Source organism: Spermophilus citellus (assembly GCF_964194105.1).
Source record: "Spermophilus citellus genome assembly, chromosome: X".
NCBI lineage: Eukaryota > Metazoa > Chordata > Mammalia > Rodentia > Sciuridae > Spermophilus > Spermophilus citellus.
Window position 1 is genome coordinate 128285919 of NC_138190.1, and position 27671 is coordinate 128313589.

Below are 27671 nucleotides of genomic sequence, written 5' to 3' on the forward strand. Positions count from 1 at the left end.
TCCACCCTATCAACACTGCCACATTCCATGTGTTTGTATATTTAAATGTTTCTGTAGTCACAAAGAATATATAGCCATCCTTTTAAGGTTTCAAATCAAGGCTTTCTGCTCCCTTCAGCAAGATCCTATACCATGTTTATAAGAATAATCCCTTGATTCTTTCATCCCTGTATATGTTGCCAAATGACTCTAAAAGCCTTTGGCATTTATGCATTTGCAGGTCAGGCACTCACATCGCTAGTGTCCTTCACCCCCATCTCTGTCCTGGACAGGTATTTCCCTTCAGCCCTCCATAGTGTACATTCAAATTGGCCAGACTTCTGGAATGTGTTGCATAATAGGTATGGTCTTGGTTCTGTCTGAACATGAAACTTTTAATTTTTTTTAACATTATGATCCAATTCCTCCAATTTCATGTCATGATGATCTTTGTCATGATATTACCTTATTTATGACTTTTCTATTTTCTCTTTTGTGAACTTCTGATTATCTGTACAATTTCTTGCTCTTGTTTAAGTTGGCACATTTCAACATTCTAATCAAGATCCTTAGTGGATCTAAATTCTGTACCACCAGTCAACCCTTCTCAAGAAACTGGAATTCCATCCTGGAATCCTGTCTTGCCATCATCTTCCTTAGATTAGAGTACTGTAAAATTAATAAATGTATAGTAGAGTACTGTAATATACATATATACATACATATATATACACACATACACAAAAAAACATGTGAATTTTTATTTATAATGTCTAATTTACTGGGCCATAACCATTGCACACTGATTCCTGGGGGTTCCAAACTCATTCCTCACTGGTTGCAGTGGTGCACATCTGTAATCCCAGTGACTCAGGAGGCTGAGGCAGCAGGAGTGCAAGTTTGAGGCCAGCCTCAGCAATTTACTGAAGTCCTGTCTCAAAATAAAAAATAAAATTGGCTGGGGATGTAGCTCAGTGGTAAAGTGCCCCTGAGTTCAATCCCCAGTACCAAACAACAACAGCAATGACAATTCATCTTCTCATGGAAACAATATTCAAAATGGCTAGCTCAAAAACCAATCTACAGGGGCCGGAGTCATGGCTCAGTGGTACTGTGCTTGCCTAGCATGTGTGAGACACTGGGTTCAATTCTCAGCACCACATGAAAATAAATAAATAAAATAAAGGTCCATCAACATCTAAAAAATTAAAAAAAAAACCAGTCTACACAACTTTCTATGCACCTAGAGCTGTCATATAACAATTTGTTAAAATAGACCTGAATTGTAATCTTGCTCTACTCAATTTCTAACTGAAAGAATTAGGGCAATCGTGTAACTCCCGGAACAATGTACCTTTTCCAGGGACCTGAATACAGAAATCCTGTGTTTAGCTGGGTGTGGGGTGCATACTTGTAATCCCAGCTACATGGGAGGGAAGGTGAGGCAGGTGGATCACAAGTTTGAGGCCAGTCTCAGCAACTTACTGAGACCCTGTTTCTAAATTTAAAAAAATAATAATAAAAAGGACTGGGGAAGTACCTCAGTAGCAGCATGCCCCTGGGTTCAACCCCGAGTACCACAAAAGAAAAAAAAGTGTGTTTGGATACCTGGCAATTAAGCACAGTACCTGGCAAAGAGTGGACATTCAATAAATGTTTACTGAATAAATAGATAAATGGACCCAAATATTAAACTTGATCCAAGTAAGGTAGTATGGTAATCCTCTCAGGAGGAAGAATAGTTTGTCATTAAGTGACCTTGGGAAAATTACTCAACTTTTCTAAGACTGAGTTTACTCATCTATGGACTGGAGATAATGGTGGTATTATTTCATGGGTTCATGTGTTTGTTGTGAGGATTAAACAAGATAATTCACCTTAAGTTCTTATTGCAGCACATACCACATCATATGATGTAAGCTCGGCACGTGCATAGATGAATGCAATGAAATGGGTATGAAACGAGGTGCAGCAGTTAATGGCATGATTATTGAAGAGAGAATGGGGGACTTTAACTTTTCACGCTGTGCATGTCTGTTAATTTATTTTTTTTAATAAGCAAGGACAGTAGAAACTGTCTTTTTTAAATATATTTTTTTAGATGTATGGACCTTTTATTTTATTCATTTATTTATATGTGGTGCTGGAAATTGAACCCAGTGCCTCACAGATGCTAGGCAAACACTCTGCCACTGAGCCACATCCTCAGCCCCAGTAGAAACTGTCTTAACCAGCTTCTGCTTATTGATGAAGACAATGCTTTCCATTTCCACTTTAAAATATTGGTAGAGCTGGGCACATTGGCATGTTACTGTAATCCCAATAACACAGGAGGCTGGAGCAGGAGGATCTCAAGCTTGAGGCCAGCCTTTGCAATTAGTGAGACCCTATCTCAAAATAAAATTTAAAAGGTCTGGGGGTTTACAGTTCCCTTGGGTTTTATTGGCAGTAGCACACACGCATGTGCGCGCACACACACACACACACACACAAAATAATAATGATAAGAATATCAACAATAAATTTTTAAAAATTAAAAAATGGAAAAATATTGGCATATGCCCATGTTATGAAGAAAGCTCATGGGCAGCATACTACACTAGTATGATTGTGTATTTTGACATCCACCAGTTGAGTCCCATGCTGACTAGTAATAATTTTCTTGAACATATGTTTTACAGTACTACTTGTTATTTAATTGCAATTAAGTTAACTTATATGTATATCAAAAATTATTATGAGCAGTGGAAGCAAGAGTTGTTTCTATGAAAATTAAGTTGATATTTTTGTAAGACTTGGGGAAATTTGCAAAACTGTGCTGTCAAATAGTTTTGGCTATGGTAGCAGTAAAAGTTTGGAGGAGAAAATATATAAAAATCTGAAAGGATTCTGTACTCAAATTGATTCCCAAGCATCTACATTCTGTTTCCACCTTAAATAAACCAATGCTGGAAATCATTGATGGTATATGTGAATATAAATATATATGTTTTATGTTAAAATAAATAATTTAGAGTATTCACATATATATGTATATGACTTATTATGGGTTTTTTTAAAGAGAGAGAAGAGAAAGAATTTATTTCTTTTTCAGTTTTCAGTGGACACAACATCTTTTATTTTATTTTTATGTGGTGCTAAGGATCGAACCCAGCGCCCCGCACATGCCAGGCGAGCGCGTTACCGCTTGAGCCACATCCCCAGCCCTTATTATGGGTTTTTGCTTTAGGAAATTTTATCAATTTAGAAATTTTATCAATTACAATCTCTTTTTTCAAATGTTGTCCAAGGTGATTGGACAACATAAGAAAAAAGAGATTGTAATATATATGTATCTCACTGCATAATTTAAAATATTTGAACTGTACAATAAAGATTTATTTTGTTTATTTTTTGGTACCAGGATTGAACCCAAAGGCACTTAACCACTGAGCCACATCCCCAGCCTTTGTTATACTTTATAAATTTAGAGATAGAGTGTCACTAAGTTGCTAAGGTTGACTTTGAACTTGCGATCCTTCTGCCTCAGCCTTCTGAGCTGCTGGGAATACAGGCACAACCACTGCACACAGATGAATAAAGATTTCAAAAACGATAAATTGGAATAAAATATAGCACATTATTAGCCCTAGTAGAATAGGTTATTTTTACTTTTTCTTTGTGCTTATTATATTTTATAGAGAAATGCAATGGATTCTATAACAGTTAAAAGCATGTCATATGAAGTGTCTTATAGATGATTCTCTATTTCTAATGTTCTGACATTCAAAATATTTATGCTTCCCTTACAAAATTGTTCTCAACATTACAAATGCTAATCACTCATCCTTTATGATGGTTCTATCTCATTTTTTAACCCCAAATATGACTATCTTGCTCACCTCAGGCTGCCATCACAACATACCATAGAGTGGGCAACTCAAACAATAGAAATTTAATTGCTTACAATTCCAAAGGCTGGAAATCTGGAATGAGAGTGTTAGCCTTGTAAGGTTCTGGTAAGGACTTTCTTCTTGGCTTGTAGATGGCTGCCTTCTCACTGTGTTTTTACATGAGGTGAGGGGCAGAAAGAACACAGAGAGATCTCTTTCCTCTTCTTATAATGGGACCACCCATCCCATTTGATAAGGACCCTACCCTTATGATCTCACTTAATCTTAATTACTTTTTTTTTTAATACTGGGGATTGAATCCAGAGAACCTTAACCACTGGGCAACATCCCCAGTACTTCTTATATTTTATTTTGATACAGGGTCTTGCTAAGTTACTTTGGGCCTCACTAAGTTGCTGAAGCTGGCTTTGAACTTGTGATCCTCCTGCCTCAGTCTCCCAAGTTGCAGGGATTACAGGTATGTGCCATCACACCCTTTTAATTCTTTTGAGACAGGGTATTGGTAAATTGCTGAGGCTGGCCTTGAACTTGTGATCCTGCTGCCTCAGTCTCCTGTCTACCTGTCATTATAGGCATCCATCACTGTACTGGCAACTTTAATTACTTTCTAAAAGCCCTATTTCCAAACACAATCACATTTTGGGTGACAGCATCAGCATACGAATTTGGGGAGAAGCCAAGTCAGTCCATAGCACTTTAGTTACCATACTTTACCATTTCTTGTTTTTTTCTAAACACTAATTCCAGTCTCATATAATGAAGACTTGTGATGCCTTTTGGAAAGAATGCATCCAATTACAAAAGTCAAAGAGGAATTCCAAGAATGTGTTGAGCACCTGAAATAAGTAGGAATAAACAGCATATCACTGTGGCTAAAAATATGGGTTCTGGAGCTAGACACACCTGAGACTAGTTCTAACTCCTCTATGATCTTGGGTAGGTTTTTTCATATCCATGAGACTCAGCTTCCTCAGTTATAAAATAGAAGGGTAGGAAGCCAGACACAAATGGCCACATATGGTATGATGCCATTTATGTAAAGTATCTATAACAGGGACTTCCATATAGACAGAAAGCAACTTAATGTCTGCCAGGGTCTGGGGGACGGGGGTTGAAAATAGCAAATGACTGCTAATTATAGGGTTTCTTTTTGGGGTGATGAAAGAATTCTGGAATTTGATGTGCAACATAGTGCATATATAACAAACCATTTAGTTGTACACTTTAAAGGGATGAAGTTTCTGCTCTGTGATGTACCTCAGCTTCAAAAGGGATTCATACTGAGTATCTAATGAGAATATTCATGTATGGTACTTTACATGGTGCCTGGCCCAAAGGAAGAACTCAATAACCGTTGACTATTTGTAGAGTGACCATATAATTTATCAACCAAACCTGGAAACTTTTTAAAACATTTATTTTGGTACCAAGGATTGAATCCAGGTGTGCTTAACCACCAAATCACATCCCCAGCCCTTTTAAAAATATTTTATTAGAGACAGGGACTCGTTGAGCTCCTCAAGGCCTTGCTAAATTGCGGAGGCTGGATTTGAACTTGAGATCCTCCTGTCTCAGCCTCCTGAGTCGCTAGGATTACACGTGTGTGCTACCACACCTAGTGACAGAAACATTTTAAAAGCCAACCCCTCACCTTTTCCTTTAGCATGAATTTTTCTCATTCTTTATTCTTGTTTTTTGAGTTCTTTTGTTTTCCTGATGTGGTTTTCATCTGCTAAAACTCAGATTAATTTTGCCATGCTTGCCTTTGTCCTTCTGAATTTGCCTTTACCCTTTTTGACCCTTTTGACCATCCCTTTAGTTCAACACACTGAGCAGCTGCTCCATGCTGGGTTCTCTCCTAGTGTCCAGGGAGACTGTGGTGAGCAAGACACAGGCATTAGCACACAGTCTGGCAGACAAAGCAGGCACATCAATAGTTAATAACAGTAGTTTGGACCAAGTACCTTTGTGGAGACTGGTAGGCAGGAGGCATCATGAAATTGCATTCAACAGGCACCAAACCCAAAAAGATGGTAATGGATTCCTAACAGAGGAGACACCTAATCTGTCGTGAAGCAAGAGTTGGAGGTAACCAAATGAGGAGAGGGAAAGAAGGGTATCAGAGGCAGAAGAGTTTAGGAAACTTGGTGTGAACAATGAACCTGCAAGCAGTTTGGTGTTGCTAAAGGAAAAAGTGAGATAAAGTAACTGAAAAGAAGGGCAGGAGCCATACATACCTCTTGGGGCACACAAAGCCACGTGCAATGAAGATGGGGAGTAAGGTGGGGATGGGGAGCAAGATGATGTTGAGGGCCACAGCCGAAAGGGCCCCAGCAAACTTCCAGCTGACTGGCTCCTCTGCAGTGATGCTCTTTGGGCTGTTTCCCCGCCCTTTCAGACCACGGAGCTGCTCACTGGGGGACTCTTTTGGCTCCGCCCATGCGACCCAGCCAATAGGCCTCAAGAGCGGGAGGAGTTGGGGTTGAGAGGCTCAAGAGCCCGAGTGGTGCAGCTTTCTAAAAATAAAGTTTGTTCCTGCTTGACAAGTGGATTGTGCCCAGCCAGACTGCGGCAAGATAGGGATGGGGTAATTAAATGGTTTTAAGCAGGGAATTGACATAGTTGAGAGTTGTGTTTTAGAAGCATTGTCATGGAAATAGTTGGGGTACAGCTTCTCAAATGAGAAAGTGCAGTTTCAGTTTCAATAGCTGTGTGCAGGGCCTGAGAATGTGCATTTTTGAGAACTGATCAGGCTCTTTGGTGAGATAGATGCTGCTCGTCTGTGGAGTGTACTTTGAGAAACAAGGTTGAAAGAGATGGGTGAAAAAGGAGGGAAAACAGGTAATAGACAATCTGAGGCTACCATCGCAGTTCAGATGAGAGAAGATGGTAGTACTAGCGAAAATAGAAAAGGTAAAATGTGACATGTGTCTTCATAGTGGATGCAATAGAATTTAAGGAGAAAGAGGGAGAATCCTAGAGATTCCTGCTATTCATCCTCTCTTTTCTTTCTTTTTTCTTTCTTTTTTTTTTTTTTTTTTTTTTGTTGTTGTTGGTACCAGGAATCGAACCCAGGGGTGCTTGACCACTGAGCCACACATCCCCAGCCCTTTTAAAAAATATTTTATTTAGAGACAGAGTCTCACTGAGTTGCTTAGGTCTCACTAAGTTGTTAAGGCTGGCTTTGAACTCATGATCCTCCTGCCTCAGCTTCCTGAGCTGCTGGGATAACAGGCATGCATCACTGTGCCTGGTTCCTAGTACTCTCTTTACAGGCCTTGGAAGCTTGCTCTCCATTTTGCATTCTGTCAGGGTAAGGGTTTGCATACACCACACCCTTTGCAGTTTTTCATTCACTTCATGCACCACTTTGCTCATCCCTGCTATTCGTTCCTTCAACAGTTGTCCCACCAACTACACGTACAGCCAGGGACTAACCAGGCATCTTTTCTCCCTTACTTCCACTCAAACCTAATTACTGAATTACTCCCACCCTGACCTGTCCAAAAGCAAGTTGTTTGAACATTCCACGTTGATCCATATATATATCTGAACCCCTCTTTGACACTCCCTACTCTGCACAGATCAGAAAAGGAAATCATGGTTTGTCATATCTAAAGCCTTCCACTGGTTTAAACTGATCAAATATTCTTTTGACACCCCACACCTGAGGTGTTAACTACTTCCTTTTAAAGTCATCCACCTAGCATTTTCTTTCGGGTCTTCTGTGGTGACACTCAAAGCTTCTTTGTGTTTTATCTCTTTTGCAACTGACTCCAATCACCCATGGCACTGGCAGGAAAACAGTTTTATCTATAATAATACAAATGGTTGCCACTGAGCATCTTTGTGGAGGCCATGATGAACTAGTTCCTTCTGGCCACTTTTCCCTAATTTCCATCTCTCTTTTGACTCTCCAAATCCCAAATTCCAAATTGCATTTTGGAACCCACAACCAAACAGAGCACTCTTAAGTAGCGGATCAGACTTATGCTAAGTAGAACAGGGAGTCTGGACATATTTCTGTGTTTTGGTTCTATTTGGTCCATATCCAAGTTAAGCATGTTTTTGATGATGCTGTTTTAATTTCAGACATGTAGTGAAATCTCATTCTGCATCTTTATACTTTCACTTCAGCCCAACTGTTTGCAACCAACAATAGGTAAGTGTGTACCTCATTTTCAAAGAGCATGGACACCACTCCCCCCAAAGCAAGCATTTCTTCTTTCTTATCATGTACAGTCTACCTCTGGGAATCCAGAAACCTCTTGGGGATTAAACTCTGGGACAATTTTTTTTTTGGTACATGGGATTGAACCCAGGGTGCTTGATGACTGAGCTACAGACCCAGCCATTTTTAATTTTTGTTTTGAGACAGGACTTCCAATCCTCCTGCCTCTGCCTTTTTAGTAGCTCAGATTACAGATGTGCCCCACCACACTGACTTAGGCTGCTTCTTAAAAACAAAACAAAACAAAAAAAAAAAAAAACTATTGGGGGTGGGGGTTGGGTCTGGGGCTCAGCAGTAGAGCACTTGCCTCCCACATGTGAGGCATTGGGTTCGATCCTTAGCACCACATAAAAATAAATAAACAAAATAAAGGTATTGTGTCCATCTACAACTAACTAAATAAATAAATAACATTTAAAAACTCTTTAAAAAGACTGTTTTCATTAAGAATGCAAATATTCTAACATTGCAAAAAAAAAGCACACACTTTACACATTTTACAATTACCAATATAGTTGGATGTAACCAGTTTTTAGAATTTGAAAGTGTGTGCTGGGGAAATAGGAAAGGGAGTTCTTTTAGGTCAGGGCAGAAGAACTTCATTGGCCAGGCTGTAACCCTTGAGGGTTTAACTCCTGGTTTTAAAAAAGTTGCTGAGATCCTCAAGAGCCTAATTACCAGGTAGCAGCAGTTAAGATAGAGTTCCAGCGGTGGCACATGCCTATAATTCCAGCAGCAAAATTTCTGGCCCATGTAATTGTCCTGGGGGTTCCTGGAAAATCAAATTTTGTGGCTGCCTGACCACCTCCCCTTTACCATATTGATACCAATAAAACCAAATTAGGAAGAGAACTCTGGAATTAAATAGCCAATCTTACCTGATAGGTGATACTTTCTGGCAGACACTTTTTCAAAGCTACATGTGTCATTGCCTTGGGGCCTTAGGTTGGCCTGGCAATGACCTGGACAGGTTGCATCTGATTCACATTCTTTGCTACAGAAGTTGGATGGAGGGTAAGAGACTCTCTCCACTCAGAATTACCCTTTATCTGGGTATGGTGGTGTACATGTGTAATCCCAGAGGCTGAGGCAAGAGGACCACAAGTTCAAAGACAGCCTTAGCAATTTAGTGAAGCCCTCAGCAACTTAGCAAGACCCTGACTCTAAATAAAATATTAAAAAAGGTTGGGGATGTGGCTCAGGGGTTAAGCGTCCCTGAATTCAATCCCCAATACAAAAGAAAAAAAAAAGAATTACCCTTTAACTAAGGGAATAAAAAAAAACCTCCACAAGATTACTATCCTTATAGCAATCTTGCCTCCACTCCTGGGACATTGAAATTATCATGCCTATACTGGAAAAACTGTTGCAAAGTGACAGTGTAATAACAGCATTCTCAAGACAGTGTTCCCAAGTCTTGTTGAAATTACTAGCTACTCTGGGTAATTAAAACAATTATAATTGTTTGTTCCATGTAATGCTTTAGCACTGAATCCATGTGTTGTGCATAAGGCACAACCAGATTCTAAATGGTAGTTGGAATTTTTTTAAGGTTGAAATCGATTCTGTATATATCTAGCAATAAGAGACACCCAAGACACAAGAGACCACTAGAAATCACATATTCCAAAGCCCTCATTTTATAAGTGTGGTGATTGAGATCCAGATCAAGAAAGTGACTTGCCTGGGATCTTTCAGCAGATGAATAGCAGAACTGGAAATGTAACCCAGGTGTTCTCGTCTCCAATAATGGTCTCATTTCATACACTAGGCTATCCTTAAATATAAAGGAAAAACTAATATCTGGGTATATGGAGGATAGGAAAGAAATAAATACCTAAATATTTTGTATGGTTCTGGGGAGGGGATCCAGGCACATGCTAATTACACACTCTACCACTGAGCTACACTGCCTAACACTTAAATTCTGTTATTTTGATTTTCTCCTTTTGCTTATTACTCTAATGTCTCTCCTCTTTTAGCCTCCCTTTCCTCACGTGCTCCCGGTTCCTATCTCTTCTTTCCTTCAATCAGCTTTGCTCCATTTAGAAAGAGTGCTCACTGTGTTGCCCAGCTAGGCTGTGAGCAGGTAGGGACCCACTCTGTTGTGGCAGGTTGTGCATTTCCCTGAATCTCTACAAAGAAGTCCCTAAGGAATAATGCCTTTTAAAAATATCTATTTAGACTCCACATGGTGGTGCCTGCCTATAATTCCAGCAACTCAGGAGGCTGAGGCAGGAGGATTGCGAGTTCAAAGCCAGCCTTAACAGCTTAGTGAGATCCTGTCTCAAACTAAAGAATACAAAGGGTTGGGGATATGGCTCAGTAGTTAAGCACTCCTGGGTTCAATCCACAGTAACAAATAAAAATAAAAAATCTACTTCATATGAGGCCATGAAATCTAGTATATTAGGGTTGCTGTAGAGAATCAGCATCGACTGAACAGAGAGTCTTTGAATATATTCAGGAAACAAATGCAAACTAAGTGTAATGGGGAAGCACATGTGGAGTTTAGAGATCCATAAGAAAGTAGAAAGTAATATTTCAATATATAAAGTATATACAAAAAGTGTTTAAATCAGGGTAATGTGATCATGGTTAAGTTTTTAATTTTTCTTTTTGCCTCCAGAATATTCTAATGTATTTATAAATACATTAAATCATTTATTGAAACTAGATATGAAAAAAATTACAAACAGAAAGCAACCTCTAAGGGTTTCTGATTAGCATGTTGAGAGGTCATGTGAACATGCTAATCTCCATGCACCAAGTTTCTCCTCCCCTAACCCTTAAACATCCTCATGTCAACCAGGTGTATTTGCTTGTTGACACCTGTGGACCACACTGAGGGACCAGTTTTCTGCTCTGGAGCCCTTGCCTCGGTATCAACTTGGCTCATTGCCAAGTTTCACAGTTAATAGCATTCATTTAGGGCCTGTCATTTCACTCCACTTTTCCTCCCTAGACATCTGCCTAAGGTTCTGACTCCTTGTTCATCTAGTTTCTTCTCTTGGGTCTCTTCTTCTCGGCGTGACTTGGACCTACTATGATAGCCAGTTAGACTCCACTTAGCTTTCCTCTACTCTTGACTTATTGCCACATATGTTGTATATACAGTAGGTGCTTCATATAGGTTTGCTGAACATGTGGCTTAGTGGTATAATTTTAAATCTTGAGCCTGTTTGCAGATTTCTGCTCTTATATATTCTTCTTGGCCTGACCTGATCTGGGGCTGGCCTCAGATCTGGGAACCTCTGCCATCTTCCGTCCTCAAGACTATTTCAATATGATATCTCTCCTGTTAGGGCATACAGCATAATGCAAAACAACTGTCTGTGGTTCTTTAGTTGTACCCAGGTCCAAGCACAGCCAAGCAAAGTAGTGTGTGTGTGTGTGTGTGTGTGTGTGTGTGTGTGTGTGTGTGTTGCTGGGAATGGAACCCAGGACCTCATGCATGCTCAACAGGTGCTCTACCACTGAGCTACCCCCTCAGCCTTTTGTATTGTATTATTATTATTATTATTATTATTATCATTATCATTATTTTGAAGTACTAAGATTGAACCCAGGGATCCTCTACCACTGAGCTACATCCCCAGCCCTTTTTACTTTTTAGTTTGAGACAGGATCTCACTAAATTGCTGAGGTTGTGATTCTCCTGCCTCAGCTCCTGTGAGGAGGTGATTAAAGGTGTATGCCACAATGTCTGCCTTACAGAATATTTTTTTAAAAAAATTATTTATTTATTTTAGTTTTAGGTGGACACATTACCTTTATTTTATTTTTATGTGGTGCTGAGGATCAAACCTGATGCCTCACCCATGCTAGGCGAGTGTGCTACAACTTGAGCCACAACCCCAGCTCCTGCCTTACAGAACATTTTAAATTTATATATTTCCTTTAAATACTACACAGTTAGGGGCTCAGTGGTAGAGCACTCGCCTAGCATGTGCGAGGTTCTAGGTTCGATTGTCAGCACCACATAAAAAAATAAATAAAATATTGTGTCCAATTACAGCTAAAAAATTAAAAAAATAAAAGACACATTTAAATATTACACAGTTAAGTGTTTAAGATATAAAAAGGGAAGAGAAAACATGGTTTAGCTTACAAAATGAAGAATTGTGGAGAAACTGAGATGGGAGTAGTAGCAGGATTTTTAACATATTAAAATCTTCAGTGGGAAACTGGGTCCTAAGAAATACTAACCTTCGTGTCTTAAAATTATTTGTACCCTTCCAATGCAAGCTTTTTTCCAATACCTTTCTCCTTTAAGTGCTTAGGTGGAATTATTTGTGCAGAAGGATCTGGTTAAGCTGACTCATTGCTATTTATAAATCAAAACCAAGGATATTCCTCTCTTCTAAATGTTGAATTTGACATTTGCTTTTTCCAATTTAGGAGGCTCTAATCCACATTCCTGCAAGTGCAGAAATGAACAAACATGTTCACAATGGCATGCACTGAAAGACTTGAGGAGCCTTAGGAGTGCAGATGACCTCTCATCTGCTGTTCTTTGGGAGGGCTTGAGGCAGGGCATTTCTCATTTCTGGCAACCCCATTTCATATAGTCAGTGAGGGCTTACTGTGACCACAGTTTTACATATGCAGAAGAGTGGTCCAGAGAAAACTGTTACTGTAATACATGAAATGTTTGTGCCACATCCCTCCTGACTTAAAGATTTTACTTCCTAGCATGTTTTATCAGCAAACTGACATCTTAGTAGCTAACTCAATTGAGCAGGAATTAGCTGCCTGGCAGCAGAGAGCAAGAACAGACATCATTATTTCATTGATTCAACAGATATTTATTGGGCATTTACCATATTTCAGGTTAAGGAGTAACTATTCAGGAGACATACTTTGCCTTCCCAGAATTAGCAGTACTTACTGTGCCCTTTTGGACTCAATCCTACCCATTGAGCTCCAAAGAATGACCTTTCTCTGGGCCTCATGTAATTCTCAGATTCCACATACTTTTTTTTTTTTTTTTTGTATCAGGGATTGAACGCAGGGATGCTTAACCACTGAGCAAAATCCCCAGCCCTTTTTTTTTAAATATTTGTATTAGTTGTTGATGGACCTTTATTTTATTTACTTATTTTTATGTGGTGCTGAGAATCGAACCCAGTACCTCACACATGCTAGGCAAATGCTCTACCACTGAGCCACAACCCCAGTCCATCCCAGCCCCTTTTAAAAAATAATTTATTTAGAGACAGGGTCTCTCTGAGTTGCATTGGGCCTCTCTGCTAAGATGCTGAGACTGGCTTTGAACTCCCAGTCCTCCTGCCTCAGCCTCCCGAGCCACCGGGATTGCAGGCATGAGCCACCATGCCCAGCTTCCATATACCTTTTAAAGCTTGTCCATTTCTCTAAATCATTTTCCCTCATTGTCCATTTGTCCTATGAAATATTCCTAATGGCTCTGGCAGGTTCTGCTGCCTCAAGTCAGTTTTCCCTGCCAACTGCTGAGCATTTTTAGTATCACCATTCCCAAAACACATGAGAGCTTTCAAAGATGTGAAATACTGACACAACTCCAACACAGTGGCTCTAGAAGGACAAAACGATGAAGTGCAAGGGCTCTGGACCCAGAACACACTATTCTAATCCTGTTTCTACTACTTATCAGCCTGCAACTTTGAGTAAGTTATGTAACCTCTTCTCAGTTTCTTACCTGTCAAATGGAAATATTGATAGCATCAACTTTATTGAGGATTTCAATGAACTAGTAAATGCAAAATACTTAAACTAGTGCCTGGAACATAATAAACATTCTTTTGCCACATATTAGCTATTATCATTACTATTTGGTTTGGAAATGAATTGAGTGGTTAGTGTGGACTAGTGGGCAATGGGGTTGATATTTGGAGACAGGTGCCTGGAACCTCTGCATATCATGTAATGTGACTATAAGCACTTTGGAAACTTTGGCTCTGACATTTTGAGAGAACTTTCTATTTTGGTTGCTTATGCAGGAAATGGACTTATACAGCAATTACTTTTTGGATTTTTATAATTTTTATTTCTTTATTTCTTCTAATCAGTTATATATAGCAGTATAATGCATTTTAACACATCATACACAAGTGGAGTATAACTTCTCATTCTTCTGGTTGTACATGATGTACTTTTTAATTTTTATTTAGTTTTTTATTGCAGTGGTGGGGATAGAACCCAGGGTCTTGCACATACTAGGCAAGTGCTCTACTGCTATGGTACATTCCAGGCCTAGTATTTTTAATGAACAAACAAAAATTACACATATTTATCATGTACAACACAACATTTTAAAATATGTATACATTGTGGAATGGCTAAATTGAGCTAATTAACACATGTATTATTTTGCATATTTATCATTAGGATAGTTTTAAAAAATGAAGTCTATTTTATTGGTTTTTATTTTTTGGTTGCATTCCAAAAGAATATATGCTCATTAAAAAATCAGGGGAAAAATACAAAGAAAAGCAGGGAGAAGAAATAATGTGCTCATAATCTCATCCATTATGAGACAGTCAGCTGGGTATGGTGGTGGTGCATACCTGTAATCCCAGCAGTTTGGGAGGCTGAGGCAGGGGGATTATAAATTCAAGGCAAACCTCAGCAAATTTGTGAGACCCTTTATCAAATGTGACATAATACTCTTTGGTGATGAACTTTTTAGAAACTTAGTATTAGATTATAAATATTATTAGTCACTGTACAGGATGTCTCCTTGTATTCTTCTTTTAACCATTACAAACAACACAAAGGTAAACACCTTAGTACACAAAGATGTACATCCATCTTTATAGCATAACCTTAGGATACATTTTTCCAGAAATTGAATTTCTCCAGCTTATTTAGGGTGCATTGTTTATTGTCTTGTTTTTGTTTGAGACTTACAAATGAATACTAAAATGCTTAATTAACTTTTATAAACATTTTTCATTAAATACTGAAACATGGATATAAATTGTGGAAAGAATTCATGACTGTGATTATCCTTACTTCATAAAACAGTGAAAGCATTTTCTGACCCCAAACTGGGTATTCAGAATTCAGGAGACTGGTGGTTGGTGGGAGAGAGAGTTGGGCTCTGGAGTCAGCATATTTACTTTCAGTTTCTGACTCAAAAACTTACTTGCAATGGTGTGTGGTAGTGCATGCTTATAATCCCAACAGCTTTGGATGCTGAGGCAGGAGGATAGTAAATTCAAATCCAGCCTCAGCGAGGCCTTAGCGAGGCCCTGAGCAACTTAACAAGACTCTGTCTCAAAATTAAAAATAAAAAGCACTGGGGATGTAGCTCAGTGGTAGCTAGATTGTGACTCCAGAGCCGTAACCGCCCCCCCCGCCCCCCCCCCCCCCCCCCCGCAAAAAGAACCTACTTGCAATTGTGATCTTGGGCTCATATTTGTCCTTGCTGAACCTTAATTTCTTCGTATGAAAAAGCCCATTTATGACTTGGTTCTCTTAGCTCTCAGACTCTTGCCACTCTCCCCTCCATCTGTCACCTTCAATTTTAAGATCCAATCAGACTACTCCACTGGACTATCCCTGCTTCTCCCTTTTTGTGGATCAACCTTCAGCTCTGCTCCTCTCATCCCCCCAACTCCCCACTACATACCTAAGTAATGAGTACTGGTCATTTAGGGCTCAGGTCAGACATTACGTCCCTCACAAAACCCTGCCTGACCACTCTTCACACACACACTTCAATTTGAGTCAGGTGCCAAGTGCTCCTCTTCCATTGTGCCAGGAAAACTATCTTTGCTGCTGGTTGTTTTTTTTTTTTTTTTTTTTGTTGTTGTTGTTGTTGTTTTGGTACTCTTCACCATTTGCATTGTGTGTGTGTGTGTGTCTGTGTGTGTTGCTGGGGATGGAACCCAGGGCCTTACATAAGCTAGGCAAGTGCTGTCCTACTGAGCTATACCCCAGCCCATTTTTTATGTGTCTGATTCTTTCACTAGCTTGTGAGCTCTTGGAGGATGGGTGCTATTTCCTACTTATCTGTGCATATTGGGCAGTGAGGGTTTGCAAGCACTTGTTAAATGAGTGATGAATGAATGAAGGGGCATAATCACGCCTATCTCCCAAACTTAACTAATGATCATATGAAAAAGATAAGTGGAAATTCCTGGAATATAGTTAGGTCAGGAAATGGTATCTTCTAGCTTTAAAGGCAATTGACAGTGCTCTTTCAATCACTTAAAATGTTCCGAGCATGAGAGTTCTAGAGAACCTTTGTCTTATGTTTAAGTCTGTTGAAAGGTAAATTTCGTCATCATAGAAGGAATCTCAGAGGACAAAGGACCTCTTGTTTGAGACAGCTAAGCCCAGTGATTAGTAGTGAGGCGCCATGCCTAAGTGCTTCCAGGGCCTGACAGACCTCCCCCTTTCTGGCTCCACACCTCAGACCCAGAAGAGAAGGAGGAAATAGGAAATGAGGAAAAATGGGAATAAAGAAGAAGAAACCGGAATAAGATTGTGTGGGGGAAATAATTGAAGACTTTGCACCGCAGCTGTGTTTAGAATCAGACAAGCTATATATCCACAGCTCCCAGAGAAGTGCCTCCATGAGGTCTGTCACCTTCCATTCTTCCGGACCTTGCAGATCTTCCCAGGGGCCAAGTCTGCACTACTTCCTGGGGTGCAAATGAACTCTGAAGTGTGGATCTCTCGGCAGTAGAACTGGTCTAACCAAATGTTCTTCCTGTTCTGACAGTCTGGCGCAAAGCTGCTGAGTGGCACCTAGGATTACAAAGGATAGCTCTCTGCTGCTGGGCTGCGGGACTTCAGACCCTTTTAGGAAATGACTCCGGCCAGTCCAGCTACCTCCCAGGTGGTTCTGCCCCTCAGGCCATACCCTTTGACCCCAAGACATAGGACTCAGCTCATTCAGTTTGAACAATGTCTCCTCTAAATTGCAATTGACAACTTCATTGTCTTAAAGCACAAGTTAAAGCTAGACCCTTAAGAGTGTAATGTATTGGTGTTTGTGACAGGTCACACAATGATGCAAATACTGGGTCATTTAGAGAAAAGGGAGAAATGCTTATAGAATTCTGAGGAATCTTGCCCTTTAGCAAAGAGCTCTTGGCTGCACAGTAGGGAGCCTCAGCTAGGCCTCTGCAGCACCCGGATGCCCTGGGATTCCCACAAGTACAGACTTGAACAAACACCCAACCGCCACCCACCTGGCTCCAAAGCCAGTTCCCTAGTCTCCTCCCCCAGCATTTCAGTTCTTGGGTTTGTTTCCCTCCTCCTTTCAGCTGTGGGGATGGGAAGAGATGAGGCGGGTGAGAGGCGGGAGGGGCAAGGCTGCAGGCCAGGCCTGTCCTCTGAGCTCAAGTAGGGAGACAGCCTGGCAGCCAGGTGACAGCAGAAGCCCAGGGGCCCCCAGAGGGGTGGGATGGGCGGCACCCAAACCACACTTGGCCCACTGCTCAGCCTGGCCTGGGGCCAGATGCAGCACAAGCGCTTTCTTTCTATTTCAATTCAATTTATTCCCCAAAACAACAAACCTTAGGATGTGAGGGACAGAGCAAAATCAGTTTAAACAAAAGCATTTGCCAGGCAGCATGGCACTCCCCCCTGCAATGACAAATAAATCCCTGGCAAAGAGACAGCCAACATTGGCTAGGCTGGGACCTTATGAATCCAGGATGATTATTAAGACTTGATTTAGAAACTCCTTCACTTGACCTTCTTAGCATAGATGGGGCAGGAGGCGAGCTGCTCTGGCCACATCTGTTGGTCCATCTATCAACAAATATGGATTGAATAACCAGTGTAGGGCAGGCTGCTAGGGACTGGAGAATACATCATGAAGTCCTGCAAAACCAAAAAGTTTCACTGCACATAAAGCAACCACAGTGGAGTAATAAGCCCCTGCCTAAACAAAGCCCAGCTGAGATTTCAAAGCTAGATAGACTGAGGCCTGAACCCCAGGTCACCCTCTGACTAAATAGCAATAGGATCCTGGATAAGTCAACATCTCTGTGCCTCATTTTTATATGTTGTTATGGTTTTTACCTTAAATGTCCCCAAAAGGTTCACATATGGAAGGCTTGATCCCCAGTGTAGCAATATTCAGGCATGGGACTTTGGGGAAGTGATTGGATTATGAGGATGATGACCTCATCAGTGAATTAATCAGCTGATGAATTTATAGTTGATTGGACTACTGGGAGATGGTGAAAACTATAGGAGGTAGAACCTAGTTGAAATGAGTGAGTCCTTGGGGCCATGCCCTTGGGGACTATATCTTGACCCTAGCCCCTTCCTCTCTCCTTCACACTCTGTTTCCTAGCCACCATGAAGTGAATAGCTTTGTTGTAACTCACACTCCCCACCATGATGCTCTCTCTGCCTTAGCACAGGCCCAAAGCAGTGGATCCAGCCAACCATGGACTGAAACCTCTGAAACTGTGAGCCAAAATAAAATTTCTTCCTTTAAGTTGTTTTGCTCAGGTATTGTGGTCACAGCAACAAAAAAATGACTAATATATATGGCTGAAAAATAGAGATAAACATAGTATTTCAGGCCTCATCAGCTTGGAATAGTGTTGTTTGGACATAAGTTCTCAGGATGAATGTTCACCACCTAAAATGGGACCCAATTTCATGAGGCCTTGGTGCAGCAAATACTGATATAGCACTCACTGGCATTGCTCTTTTACATATACTATGCACTTGTAACAGCAATACTAACATTATTCCCATTTTCCAGATGAGAAAACTGATTCACAGAAAGTTACGTTACTGCCCTAGATAGTGACCCTCACTTATTTGATTTGCATGATAATTATGTAAGAAAGGGCATGCAAAATATGCATAGAATGTAGTCTGTATTAAGTACTATTTTGGATGAATATTCAGTAATATTGTTGTTATTATCTATGTTGATATTACTATAATCAGGAGGCTGAGTGAAGAAGATCACAAGCTCAAGGTCATCCTAGCAACTTAGTGAGACCCTGTCTTAAAATAAAAAGAGCTGGAGATGCATCTCAGAGGTAGAATGCTCCTGGGTTCAATTCCCAGTACCAAAACAAAACAAACAAATAAAAACAAAAAGCCCATAACAACAACAAACATTACTATGAATAGTGGCCACAGAGTAATCTACAAATATGGTCAAATGCAAAGGTTTTGGCTATTTCTATCCACTTCCTTAAAGGAAGTCCTACATTATTTTAGGTAACTCTAGACAGTTATCATAGACCCTCCCAGGATTAATGACTCCAGTGAGGGGAGAGTAAATCCCCTGGGGCTGCTGATTAATGAGAAGCCAAATCCTGCAGAAAGGCAGTATAATATAATGAACCCCCACAAGTCCCAGAGGAAGTTCAGACATGGGGAGTACAGCTCTATGGCCTGGAGGGGGTTGCAAAACCAAGCATTATCAAATGAAACTCCAAGTGGAGGTGAAAGCCTTTTGTCCCTTGTTTTGTAAAGTGTAGAGATAAAGAAGTCTGCGAGCAAGGGAGGGGGGCTTCAGAAGCTGGAGCACCTGCTTTGTGTCAGGCAGTTTACCTCTGCTATCCCATTTATCTTCACAGGGGCCTGTGAGGTAGGTGCTACAATCATCCTCAGTTTACAGATAAGGGCACAGGCTCAGAGAGATGAAGTGATCTTCCTGAAGTCCCACACCTTAAAATTGTTGGAGCTGGGACAACAATTCGGGTCTGCCCAAGTCCAGCTGTGTTTCATTCTCTCCACAATCCTATCCATAAATCCAAAGTCAAATTGATCATTGTCTCCCTAAACTTGCTCTTTCTATTCTCTACCTTGGTGACCAGTTACCTCAGCCAGAAACATGAAGATTATCTACATTCCTTCTGATCATCTTCATGTCCAAAAGGGGACCATAAAATGGTTGTAGAAATTCTACCTCATTTCCCTCTCTGTTATTCATCCTTCCTGTTTGTATTCACCATTGACTAAATTCAAATCCTATAGGGAAGAGGGAGAGATTCTTCTATCTCCTTTAGACCCCTCCCATCAGTCCTAGGGACTGAATCCAGGGGTTCTTTACTACTGAGGTTACTGGGGATTGAACCCAGGGACGGTGTAGACACTGAACTCTGTCTCTAGCCCTTTTTATTTTTTAAGACAGGATCTCGCTAAGTTGCTGAGGCTGGCCTCCAACTTGTTATCTTCCTGCTTCAGCTTCCTGAGTTTCTGGGATTACAGATGTGCACCACTGTGCCCAGCCTCCCTTGGTTCTTGTGTGGGTTCCTTGGGTGGATATAGGAATTAATACAAGATCTGCTTACCAAGAGAAAAGCAAAAACTTTTATTAATTTTGCATAGAGAACTTCAAAGAGACTGGAGTTCAAAGAAATGACCAAAGCATGATTCTAAGACAAATAACAATAAACTTATGAAGGAATAACATGACAAATGAATATCTGAACTAGAGTAGTAAATTCTAGGTATGTCATGAAGCAATATATGGTGGGAGGCATGTAGAAACTAGTGGAAGATAAGGGTTACTTCAAAGAGTTTGTTTATTCAGGTTCACTGCAGCCCTAATGACCCAGTCTCTGGTGATCACAGCCTTGGTATGTGAAGGACATCCCACACGAAGTAATCTTTATGGCTTTCTTCAGTACAAGAGTCCCTTTCTGAAGATTCAGATCCTAAAGTGATTTAAGCTCAAAATAATCACTATCCCAAGTTGACACATTTTGAGATGGCATATCCTTGGCCCTCCAGCTCCCATCACACTAGAACACTGATGCTTGGTCACAGGTATTAGGAGGTAGGTAATCTAACCATGTAAAATTGGAATCACTAAACTTGATGCCATTATCCAGATTGTACCTCAGAACACATACTTTACTTGGATATTGGTTGAATGAATGAATGAATAAATTAATAAATTGCTAAGCAGATGCTAATATTCCCACTTTGAGCTATATTAATCCCTTAGTGGCTCTCCACCACCTTCAGGATAAAGGTCTTTATATATAGGACACAGTGCTTGAATAATGTAGCTGCTGGCTCTTTTATTCAGATGTGATTTCTGGTCACTGTCTATGTTTCTTTCAGCACTCCACTCATCACTCAGGTTGATATTTTTTTTTATTCTGTGAAAGGATCACACTGTATTTTGTGCATTGGCCTTCACATATTCCTCTGTGTTGATTAGCATTCTATTTTCCCCCAACAATCTAGCTCCCACTCTTCACCTTCTTAGCTCCTACTTAGCAACTCAGAATGGTTTATTCTTTGGGAAGTTTTTCCTGATACCTTAAGTCTAGGTTTTTACAGTTGACAGAACTAAGACTCAGATAATCTCCCCAAGGCCCCACAGTTTATAAGTGACAGAGTCAAATTTACCCTGGTTTATCAGGCTTCAGATAAAAATTATCTTATTTATATTATTCCTCAAAACAATTCAGGGAGCTCAAGGGGATAAGGGACTGGCCCAAGATTACACAGCTAAATGGGTCCAGTTTGGGCAGCCTCAAATCCAGGTGTTTTCTATTACACCAAAGCAGTTCCTGTCATTGGAGTTGCAAGAACTTAGCCCAATGAAGTTGGGGAAAAGGTTATCTAATAGTGAATTGAACAAGCTACAAAAGATCCCTCATCATTGTAAATTGAAAAGAAAAAAGAAAACCTCCTGGACAAACATCCCTAGGATAAATAATACCACCACTGATAAAAAAAAAATCACTGGTCAGTTCTTTGTTTTCTTATTTGGCCTGAACAATGCCCACTCCTGACACTGCCTCCTTTCTGTCTTTTTAGCATATGACAAGTAGTGGCCTTTAAGTGGGCTTAGAAGGGAAATCAGGTGAGCTGACTCACTATATTCCCTCACCGAATAACCACAGCGTGGCCAGCACGATCAATGAGCAATTAGGTAAGTGTAAGAGTAGAGATATTTCCATCTCTTGTTTTGATTTAGGCTCTAAACCTGAGATGAGCAAATAATTCTGGCTTAAAATGAGGTTCCTCTCTGACTTCACAGTCACTACTCCTGGTTTATGTGGTGTGTGTAGGTATGAATTGGAGGGACTCACTGCCAAGCTAAAACCTTCGCTTGCTTGGGCCTTATCTTCTCTTTTTCTATCAAGAAAATTCTAGTCCCCATGTTGAAGAAGCAAAACTGGATTTACACTAAAACCTGCAATTGTTTTTTTTTTTTTTTTTTGGTACCAGGGATTGAACCCAAGGGTGCTTAACCAGTGAGCCACATCCCCAGCATTTTTATTTATTTATTTATTTATTTATTTTTAAATATTTATTTATTTATTTTTAGGCAGACACAACATCTTTGTTTGTATGTGGTGCTGAGGATCGAACCTGGGCCGCACGCATGCCAGGCAAGCGCGCTACCGCTTGAGCCACATCCCCAGCCCAGCATTTTTATTTTTTATTTGGACACAGGGTCTCATTAAGTTGCTTAGGGCCTCACTAAGTTGCTGAGGCTGGCTTTGAACTTTTGATCCTCCTGCCTCAGCCTCCTGAACCACTGGGATTACAGGCATGTGCCACCATGCCTGGCAATTTTTAAATTATAATTTTATTCTACTTCTCTTCTTGCCCACCCACTCACATCATCCTTTAGAAGGCTCTCCTTGATTGTTTGAGGATGTAACAGTATCCATGATAAGAGCGACACTAAGAAAAATGCTGATATTTAACAATGATCAGTTTTATGAAATAAATATGAGGACTTAAAAAGCAAGATGACATTTTCACTAAAGCCATTTTCTTCATTGGACAATACTTCAGTTAGCACATTTCAGCAAATTTGTATCCCCATATCTTCAAATGCTCTTGAAAATTCATAAAGCAAAAGGTTCACTAATGTTTTTAGAGTTCATCTATAAAATCAACACACAGTACCCAGAGCACAAATATGCAAAGAAGCTTCAAATAAACAGGATGCCTCTAGAGCCAGTCATTCTTTCTAGTAATTAACTAATGGTAATAACAGGTTAAAGACAGAATAGAAACCTCTCTCTCTCTCTCTCTCTCTCTCTCTCTCACACACACACACACACACACACACACACACACACACACACCATGCACTGAGAGAAAAATGAATCCCTGAATCCAAATTGGTAGATATCAGTTATCACTTTCCAAACCAGAGCATGCCCTTGCTTAAGAACTTTATTTACTCATATGGTAAAGCCAATTGTGCCCATAACAGTGCTTTGAATATGTTAAGTTATTAATAATAATTTGTTAAATAAATGACTAAATTAAAGCACAAGTGAATAAAAGTTCTCAATGACAGGGCTCTTGTGGAGATGAAGACATTATCAAGCTATTGAATATGGCATCATATATCTAATTTCTCAGATTGGACCCTTCTGACATCATTTTGTCTCCTGTGTAATATAATGAGAAGACTCCAGTGTCCCCGACCCCACTATAAAGAGAGACACTGGCATTCTGACTCACAGTCCGCCTCTGACTTCAGTTTGTAGAGTGCTGATAAATCAGACTTATAATCTGTAGGACTGAGCTAGATCTTGGACAATGGCAAATCCACCAAGATAATGCCATGGGGGATTAGATTAAGGTCTCTGGTGTGAAATAGCCTCCACTGGTGGCATAATTCTGTCTGATCACATGTCCTTGTTATATTTCTACCACTGTACTTTTTATAAAATCAACACAAATGAACAAGAGTCTTTTATTTTCCTCATGCAACCAATTATTTTCTTGAAGTTTATCTTGAAGGAAAATTATCCCTGGGGATGACCCATGCCTCTTGAGACTGTCAGTTAAGTTTGGCACCAAAAGCCCCTCCATGTGGCTTTTCTCAGCTAGTGATGAGTTCTTATTATTATTCTAAACATTTCTCCATAGTATTTAGGATGGTAGTACTAATAAAGAGGATATTTTTCAGGTGGCTTTTGAAGCATTTGAATCAGTGAAAAGGTTCATGCCATGGTCCCCCTGGCTTCTAGGAACCACTTTTCCACATAGTTCCCCATCCATGCATAAAGAAAGGATATACTGATTAGTTCACAGCAGTCATCAAAAGTCCACTGTATGCCAAATTATATGCTCTTTGAATTCGATAGAAAATAAATAATATGCAAGCAATTAATATTCAGGCCTAGAGTCTTCTGAATACAATTATGCAGGGGAGTGGGGAGATGTCTGGATTGAAGTCCCAGTGCTGAACTGACATGCTATGTGGTCCTGCACAAGTCACTAGAGCTCCCCGAAGCACCCCCCTCTGTGTCTTAATTTACAAAATGGGAAAAGATCTTTTTCTTACCTTCACTCACAGAGGGCAATGGAGGATCAGATGAACTAATTGGATGAGAAATTGCTTTGTAAATTTTAAAGTGCTACACACCAGTCACTCCCTACCCATGCTATTATCATCACTATCATCATCAACGTCACGTTAAGGAGAGAAGACACTGTTGGATGACTGGATGCTAACTCAAGGTTCTGTCCCCTCAGGGACAAGCTGCTCATAGGACTGCAGCCAGGGCTTTTGCCACTCTCCATAATACTGTGATTGCTACTTACTGAGCAGCCTTCCACAGAGCAAAAGGGATCAGATGCTTGACACCCGAATTGCAGGGTATCAAATCTCTCCCATTGTCTTTCCAGGGAACACAATGTGTTGCAGCTGGAAAGAGACAATTTGACTTGAAGCCAATTTATGCTGGCTTCAAGTTGCTGGAATCGGCTCTTCAGAAGGTGAAGTTTATGAAGCTATCGCACTGTGCTCCCCACTCCCCATCTAATTGGATCTGAATTCGAACTGCACATTCAGAAAACTCTTCTGTCACTTTTTGTCAAAGATTTCTCTTTGAGTTGCTTGAAATGTCTATTAAAAACTTAGCCTAAAGCAGTGTCTTTTGAATACCCAGCTCACTAATTCAGGTACTGGAGCACTGTAAGTGTCCACCACCAGCCTGCAAATGGATAAACTACTCAAAAGACATTTTCCACCCCTTCAATATAGTTCCAAGAAAGAATAGGAAGTGCCTCATACCTCTAATGGAAGCTATTTGCTACAAAAACAAATCATTCAGGTCCGTGGACCTAGAAATGCCTTTTGCACATAAAACTGAAAGGAAGAGATGACAAAACAGCAGCCGAAGCCATGAATTCATCACCCCCCCCCCAAGCCCATGAGCCAAATAAAAATGAAATACTCATTTGAAAAATGGGCAACCCACACACCCAACACCACTGCTGAGCTACAGTAGTTGTCAGTTTATGCATAAAACAGTCAGAATTTGTATGACTTTCAAGGAAAATGAACTATTTGTTCCTTGTTAGTAGGTAATATAAATATCAGAGCAAATAGCAGCTTTTGCTTCCGATAAAAATGTAGAACGTTTCAAAATGCTCATGCATAAATCCTGACATCAAAATGTACGTATCTTAAGATGCTGGAACATGAGCACCCAATGATGTGCTTAATACATTTGTTCTTTCTTGAAGAGATGAGGTATAATTGTATGCAATCATCTTGTAGCTAGGAATTATATTAAGAACTCTGAACTATAAGTACTAAATCAAACTAAATCATCTCTTATCCTATTTTTCTTTCATACTTGTCATTTCTTCCTGAAGTTCTCATTAGAACTGCATAATTCTACACCCAATAACCCATAGGTTTTCTTCAGAAAAGGAGGGAAGTTTTCCCCCTCTCATTTCCCTCAGAGCCACAGTTATTTCCTCACATAATGCTCAGGGGGTAAGACTCACGCACATAATTCCAATGAACAATAATTCCTTATTGGGTAGAAGATCTAAGTTATTGCTGCTTTGCTTTTTTACAAACATTTAGCATATCTTTAAAATCCACTTTCATTGTCCCTTGAGAAAAGAAAACATATTCTAGAAGAAAGCTTAGTGGGAAAACACGAGCTACATTGTGATATTAAACACAGATACCTTTTCCCAAGCTAAAACCCACAGTCTTCCTTCATTCAGTCCTAAAGAAGCTATAACATCGGCGGCTAATGGGCTGTCCACAAATGATCATTATTGAATGAATAATAAAGGAATAATAGCAATGTGATTTCCACTTACATCAACCACAAAAATCTTCTGGGAATCATCCAAAAACTGCACTTTTAAATGTAGCATCCTCGGAGAGGCCGTTGGGCTGCGAGCAGGCTCAGAGTGCTGTGGGTGCTGTGACAGGAAGGGGGCTTGCTCCAGGAATCTCACTCTCAGCTGGATGCAGTGTACTTGGGTCCCCCCACCCCCAGCCAGGCATCCCCATTTTCAGCGGGGCCCACTTCTGTTTGCTTGAAGTGATGCACGCCCAAGGGCGTTTGTGCTGCCGAGTGCTGGGGATCAATAGCATCTGGGCAGCCTCTTTTTTGGTCAGTGTCAAACTCAACTGGATTTAAAACTCAGTTCCTTTCTGCAAAGAAAACCAAAGAGAAAGGAAAGCATTTCCCACTCCTGGAAATTTTCTTTATTTCACAAGAGCATAATTTGGAAACCCTAGAAGAAGCTTTAATAAACTGAGAATAGCCATTCTCAAAAGTTAAAAGGATTATGGTTAGTCTTATATTGTACTATTTTATGGGCTGAAAAGCTACATATATATCTGGAGATATATATACACATACATACATATATTAATATATAGCCTTTTAATGATTTTAAGTTCACATGATTTGAAAATGAAAACTAATATCCTCCCTTTTAATTATTTTGAAACTATATAACTAGGAATATCAGAAAATATAACTTCTACTCCTGTCCCCTCCTTTTTGTCTCCATTATACCCACATCAGTAACCAATTTCATTATTTTGTTGTCATTGCTTAGCCATCAGTATTTTCTTATGCAAGCACTGCACTAGCAAATATGGATACATTTATTCTATTTAGGTAACAGGCTATTACACTGGTGTCTTCCTGTTTTTTATATATAAACAAAGGCCTCCCACAAGCTAGGCAAGGGCTTCTACCAGTGAGCAATACCTCCAAATCCTCCCTATCATGGAGATCTCCCTTTAGCTGTGCATGGGGAGCTTCCTCATTTCTTTTCACAACTACATTATTTTGCGTCATGTACATGAACCATAATTTACTCAATCAGTCTGAAATTAACATTTCAGCCTCAACAAGGCTGAAATAAAAGTCTCCAAACATATGTCATTTCACATCTGTGTAGGTGTATCTGTAGAACAGATTTCCAGAAGTGCAGTCACTGGTCAAGTGTAATGCATTGGGAATTTTGCTAGCTATTTTTAGATTTCTCTCCATAAGGACTGATGTAGGTTGAATCATGTCCCATAAAATTCATATGATGAAATCCTTACCCCCATCCCAAATGAGAATGGATTTAGAGATTTGGAGATAGGGTCTTTAAAGAGATAATTAAAAGGTAATTAAACTGAAATGAGGTGGTTAAGGGTGGGCCCTAATCCAATCTGACTGGTGTTTTCATAATAAGAAGGCATCAGAATAAAGACACACATAGTGAAAACCACATGTGGAGACACAGGGAAGAGAAGATGGCCATCTATGAGCCATGGAGAAAGGTCTCAGAAGAAATCACTATTGCCAGCACCTTGATCTTAAGCTTCTATCCTCCACGATGGTGGG

The 27671-nt window shown here is 40.1% G+C and overlaps 1 protein-coding gene across 2 annotated transcripts in view; it reads right to left on the reverse strand.

Annotated features, from left to right (window-relative positions):
* The window catches only part of FRMD7 (FERM domain containing 7), a gene marked incomplete at both ends in the record, with an annotated part of 54245 nt that extends 27965 nt beyond the window's left edge, over positions 1–26280 (reverse strand). The window contains one exon of one of the 2 annotated variants that reach the window (XM_081278140.1): positions 26137–26280. In XM_081278140.1, the coding sequence (XP_081134266.1) occupies positions 26137–26193 (57 nt within the window). The remainder of the gene's footprint in view (positions 1–26136) is intronic. The other variant, XM_081278139.1, reaches the window with a different exon arrangement.
* Positions 26281–27671: the final 1391 nt, after the last annotated feature.